General features: G+C 37.7%; 1 protein-coding gene across 1 annotated transcript; it reads right to left on the bottom strand.

Moving 5' to 3' along the window:
• Positions 1-286: 286 nt before the first annotated feature.
• LRRC8B (leucine rich repeat containing 8 family, member B) lies at positions 287-5,196 on the bottom strand. Its single transcript, XM_009069374.1, is given in 5 exon segments — positions 287-557; positions 560-710; positions 1,693-3,851; positions 4,551-4,650; positions 5,163-5,196. Coding segments are annotated over 3 exon segments (2,403 nt in total). The 5' UTR covers positions 3,826-3,851; positions 4,551-4,650; positions 5,163-5,196; the 3' UTR covers positions 287-438.
• Positions 5,197-5,960: the final 764 nt, after the last annotated feature.

The raw sequence follows: 5,960 nt of genomic DNA, 5'->3' as shown, positions 1-5,960 counted from the left end.
AAGAGTTCATATTTAGAAACTAATTCCAGACAGTTCTTAGACCTCATATGGCAGGAAATGAAACTGTTCAAAATCATCACTATCGACAGAAAAAATTCTCATAGGAACAAAGTATATACACTCTCACTATAGCCAGGCAATCAACTCTTCCATTTCAATACTACCCTAAACATTTAGCTGAATTATTTCAATCAGCAGAACCTAACGAACAATTCATGTTCCATAATTTTCAAACATGTTTACCTGTAAAAGGCTGCATTTTTTTTTGCATCTAAATAAATTTTTATTTTCCAATACAATAACTCAGTTCAATATGCATTTAAGTTTAAGACTGATTTGTAAGTTGTTCTCTCTTTCACTTCTCTTTGCTTATACAGATCTTTAGAGAGATATTAGCACAAGACGTGCAGAAAGCAATGATGCAGTTTCATTTTAAGCTTAGGACTTATCTGAGCATGTCTGCAAACGCTCTCTTACACGAGGTGGAAGTGTTTTTAACAACCTTTCTTCTACAATAAGACTATTTCGCTTTAAGAACTGACATTCTTCCAGTTCAGAGGAAGTGATTCAAGATGGTTTCCAAGGAGCTCTAATTGAACAAGATTCAGTAGTTGACCCACCAAAGGGGACAAATTCATCAGGCTGTTATTTCCCACAAGAAGAAATTGCAGCTTTTTGCACTGAAACAATCCATCAGGCAGCATTTCAATCTAAGAAAAGGAAAGAAGAACAGAAGTAAAGTGCATTAGAAGCTGTTAGCCTACATGAAGCTGCATGTTTTGACATTTCCTGTTTTTATTTTAGGGTAAAAAACCCTCTCAGTTTATGAAAGGATAACAAAAAGGAAGATTGCAATGTTTCTGTTATTATGTGATCAAGTGCTTGAGAACACTAAAATGGTTTTGTTATACCTGCTTTGTTACAAAGCTGCTTAGCTACTGGCAGAAGTCAAGACAAGCATGGAAGGGGGAGCAAATACATGTGTGCATGCACAGAAGTGCATGCAAACGTGTGCAGGGGGCAGGGCACAAAGAGGCTGCTGTGTCCTAAGAATTACTTAATGAAGAACAAACAGATTGTGGCGAGACGTTAGCAGCTCCAGTGTTGTGAAACCTGTACAAGCAGTTATCTGTACTGTAGTCCTGGTCCACACTACTGATATATAACACCCAAACCCAACCTCACCAGTGAAAACAAACCTCAAAATAAGTCTTAAGTCACAAACCTGAGCCCGACACTAACGAGCCAGACAGTTCACTGCTGATAAGGTTACCAGCCATAATTATTTTCTTCTTTCCAACAGACAGCTGAGCTGCTCATCAACCAGCTGTTGATTCACTACAGCTTTCAGTTTGACATTTTAAGGTAAACATTTAACAGTGCTCACTTCCATTAAAATACTACATAGCACAGACGGCTCCAGGGAAAGGGAAGATACATTTCTGCAACCTTACTAATCTATACTACCTGTGGATCAAAGCCCTTAATCTGCTACAGACCAGGATGGGACTTACTCAGTATTATGTGAGCTTTGCTGATACCCAAGTTGTAGTAATTAAACAAGCACCACCCCCTTTTTTCAGCTTTCTGGGTTTACCATAATCATGAACACCACACAAACATTTTAAGCCAGACACTGTTCCATAAGAAATAGGTTAAGTTTTTTGAGTAGTAATTCAAAGTTCTACTTACATGGTTTTTTGTCAAAGCCAAGTACTGCAGATTGGTCAGATAACCAATTTCTTCAGGGATGGAGGTTAGCTTATTATAGCTAAGATCCAAATAGTGTAATTTTCTACAAAGAAATAGCTGCAATGGAACATGTTTAATATTATTATAATTTAGGTACAATTGTTCCAGGTTTGATAATGCACCAATCTGCACTGGGACATAGGAAATACTGTTGTGCCACAATTTTAAGCAAGAAAGGTTCTTAAGATGTTGAAAACTAATTATTTCTTCCACTGTTCTGAGATTATTTTCTTTTAAGTCAATTTCATGCAAATTGTTTAGGCTAAAAATGGAATGGGGAATGCGCTCTAAATCACAGCAGATTAATTCCAAGGTTCTCAGGTTTACCAACTTCTTCAGGTTATTTAGCACTATCAGTTTATTTCCCTCATTGTCGATACACAAGTGCTGTAAAGAAGGCAGAAGATCTGTAACCACTTGAGGTAAACGGGAAAGGTTGTTCTTTAAGTGAATTGATCTCAGATTTTTCAGCCCCTGAAAGCCTTCATTGTATATGGAGTTGTGGTGATCTAGCATGAAATACCCTGTTAAGCACAGTTCTTGTAGGTTTTTAAGATGAAAGACCCAAAATGGAATTCTTCCACACTCGCTAGATTTCAGGCGCAGTGTTTTCAGATTTTCTTCTAAAAAGCTGACTGCTGGATAATCCATTGTTAGTGATGAATGATAAACGTTGAGTTCTTTGAGATTGACAAGCTGGGTCACTGCTGAAGGAAGTTTGGCTTCAGGAATAAGTTCCAGGCTTAGAACTTCTATTTCTGTCAGTTCAAAGACACTGTCTGGAAGACCACTTAACATGAAAAGGTGAAGTTCAGTCTTGTCTTGGGAATTTCTTACTAATTTATTCTTCAGTTTTTCCACTGACCATTCATGGTTAAGATTTATCTGTTTGAGTTCGTTTTCACTCAAATCAGACAGGAATATTGAGAATCGTTGGGAATAAAGAGGATCATACTGATCTGCCAAGTGGAGAATAAATGCAAAGTCATTCTTGACATCAGGTATATCAGTGTAATTACTTTTCTCTCTCAGCTTCTCAAAAGAATATTGCTTAAGTGAACTTCTCAACATCCACCACAAACTGTAAGTACAAGTTAATCCATACAAGATCACTAAAAGAACATAAAATGAAGCCAAAACTTTAAAAATTTCTGCTAGTGAATAAACACACTGATACCTTTTGTAGCCTGTAAAGGCTTGCACATTAACTACACAATCAATTTCAAGTGTAATAAATGATAAATAGTAGGGGACATAAATTATTATTATGACAACTACAAAGACTTTCACTATAATCTGTTTCATATACACTCGATATACAACATCCTTTTCTTCAGCATGTACTCTGAATTTCTTCACTTTTTCAAATATAGCTTTAGCTTGTTCCCCTTCTTTTTTGTCGAGAACACTTGAATTTTCTCTTCCAGTTGTTTCCATGCCAGCTTGTGAATACGGCAGGGACTGTCTGCTGGCCCCTATATCTCCTGAACATGCAGGTGATGAAATCGCTGCTTTTGATTTGGCTGCTGTCAACTTCCTCGCAGACTGCTCAGCAACTGTTTCCGAGAGGGCACGTGTCGTCCATGGAGAGTCAAAACACTTCTGAAGAACAGCTACAAAGTGCTCAAGCCTGGAACTTGTACTAGGATAGTAAAGCCAGAAATTACTGCAAGCTGCGAACATAAAGGTATGCAGAAGCACTAGGTATGGAAAAAATTTGGCAAACCAGTGAAGCTGTCTCTCATAACATACTGCATCGATATAGGAATACTGCTGCCGGTGGAGATAATTCTGGATTTTCAGCGGGATGACTATCGGTGCTGTAGAGTTAGCCGACATGTTAAGGTTGGCTTTAATTAAATCCCAAGGCACGGCACAATGATTGTCAAATTCTAGCTTGCAAGGAAGACAACACAATACTCGGGTTTGAGTAAGCTGGAGAGCCCCAGCGAGCACAGCAAGTAGCAGCATTACCATGGTGAGGTAATACCAGAAGACATCCCACCATGGTTTTAGTATGTGGTAGGATGACTGCGCATCTGCTAAGCATTTGAGTTCTGTTAGCGTGATCATGACTTTCACCTGTGAGAGAACAGCAGCTGGTAGAGGAAACAAAAACAAAAGACATTCTTAGAGAATTATTAACAATTATTTATCTCACCATTAAATACTTGAAGCTTATTACTCTTCTCACAGCTTTAAACATATCTAATATTTGGCCCAGCCTTCGCAGCATAGCAAAAGGATCCAAGAACAGCTGGCACCTGACCCTAGCCATCATCTTATGGATTTATTTTAAGGAAACATACTTGGAATACAAAAACTTAGAGTGAAACTAGCATCAGAGATTAGGAGAAAGTATATTTTAACCAAACATTTGGGTACTGCTTCAAATAGAAGCAACAAGCAGGAATAAGTTAGAAAAGTGGCTGATGTATTACTACACAGTAGTACATACACTTGATGATAGTCCTTCACTATCATCCTAAACTTACATAATGGAAGTGATGACTTATTTACAAAGAATCCCAAAATCAGAGCGATACCTTAACATGATGGGTCTTGTACACTAAAATTTTCTACAAGATTAAGTCATCCTACCCAATTAAAAATACACAAAAATTTCCCAGAACGTCACTTTGCATTGCATATTTTTATCTAAAATTTCCTCTCCCATCAAGAGAATTAAGCATATTGACAGAATGAAAATTATGCTAGCACAACTTACTGTTGTTCAATATTGCCATATATATAAGATTGACACAACCCCCAGAAGCACGGGTTTGATTCATACTTACTTTACTATTTAAAGAAAATAAAATACCCAGCACTGCTCAGTCAGGAGGTCTACACCTTTTAAAATTCCTTGGACATGCCATCTTTACATTTGTCTTCATTCTGGATGGAGAAAACATTGAGCACACTTATTTTTAATAGCTTAACCTAAATAAAGAGCAAACATTTCACCTTTCATTAGAACTGCTGCCTCATTGTGGATCCATTAAGCTCTGCATTGCTACAGCTACATGAACTGGAACAGTATGTACTCATACATGACCATGTAGAATGTGAAGTCAAAGTACTTGAGGTACAGCGTCACCAGGGCCAAGTACAGAGGGACAATTGCTTCCTGGTCCTGCTGGCTACATGATTGCTGATACAAGTCAGGATGGCATTGGCCTTCTTGGCCCCCTGGGCCCACTGCTGGGTCATGCTCATAATACATTGGTATTGTACATTTCAACTCCAAACAGAGCTGACAAGCTGTTATAAAAAGTCAAACCATAGCTGAACTAAGGTAGGAACTTACTCTTGCTCCACATTCACATTTGAAGGGGGAAGAATGACTGAAAATGAGTAAACACTTCTTGCATTGACAAAGATGCTTTTAATAGAATGTAAAAACTTACCAGGCCCACTCAAGGGAAAGCAGCTGAAGAAGGACTGGCTGGTTACAATACTCTCCTGGAGGGAAAAATAAATTGTTATCCGATCATGAAATATTTGTACTCTAATGACTGAGTATTAGAACAGTAGCTCATTACTCCTTTCACAGCAGTGTTTTAAAGAGCCAACATTGAAAGAGCAAAAGATCTAACTAGACCTACAAGATGCCATCCCCATCAAATTATTTACTTGGTCACAATCTGAAAGTTGCTTTTCCTAAACTAGAGATAAAGTAATGGCCTCTGTCATTGTCCCCTTTCTAAGCACTAAAAGCCATTTCAGCTGAACAGCTTTTGCATTTAGGTAAAGTTACAAGTCCTGCAGCTGAGATGCTCTTAGCTATAGCTGAGAAACAGCAATTTCTTCAACCACTCCAGCTCAACTTCTGAAAACACATCTGTAAATGCCTTTAAAATTAGCTCTTTTGATACAATTCTTGGGGTTTGAATATAAATTTGTAGGCATATAAGCACAAAAAGATACTAAATCCATTCAAATTAAGGCTTTTGTTCTGCAAAGAATACCTAGACAGAATTCGGAGTACAACAAAACAGAGCAATTTCTTCAACCACTCCAGCTCAACTTCTGAAAACACATCTGTAAATGCCTTTAAAATTAGCTCTTTTGATACAATTCTTGGGGTTTGAATATAAATTTGTAGGCATATAAGCACAAAAAGATACTAAATCCATTCAAATTAAGGCTTTTGTTCTGCAAAGAATACCTAGACAGAATTCGGAGTACAACAAAACAGACTCTTT

The sequence above is a fragment of the Acanthisitta chloris genome, unplaced genomic scaffold, assembly GCF_000695815.1.
Source record: "Acanthisitta chloris isolate BGI_N310 unplaced genomic scaffold, ASM69581v1 scaffold35632, whole genome shotgun sequence".
Taxonomy (NCBI): Eukaryota; Metazoa; Chordata; class Aves; order Passeriformes; family Acanthisittidae; genus Acanthisitta; species Acanthisitta chloris.
Note: the sequence above shows the minus strand (reverse complement) of the source record. Positions and strands in the feature narration are given on the sequence as shown.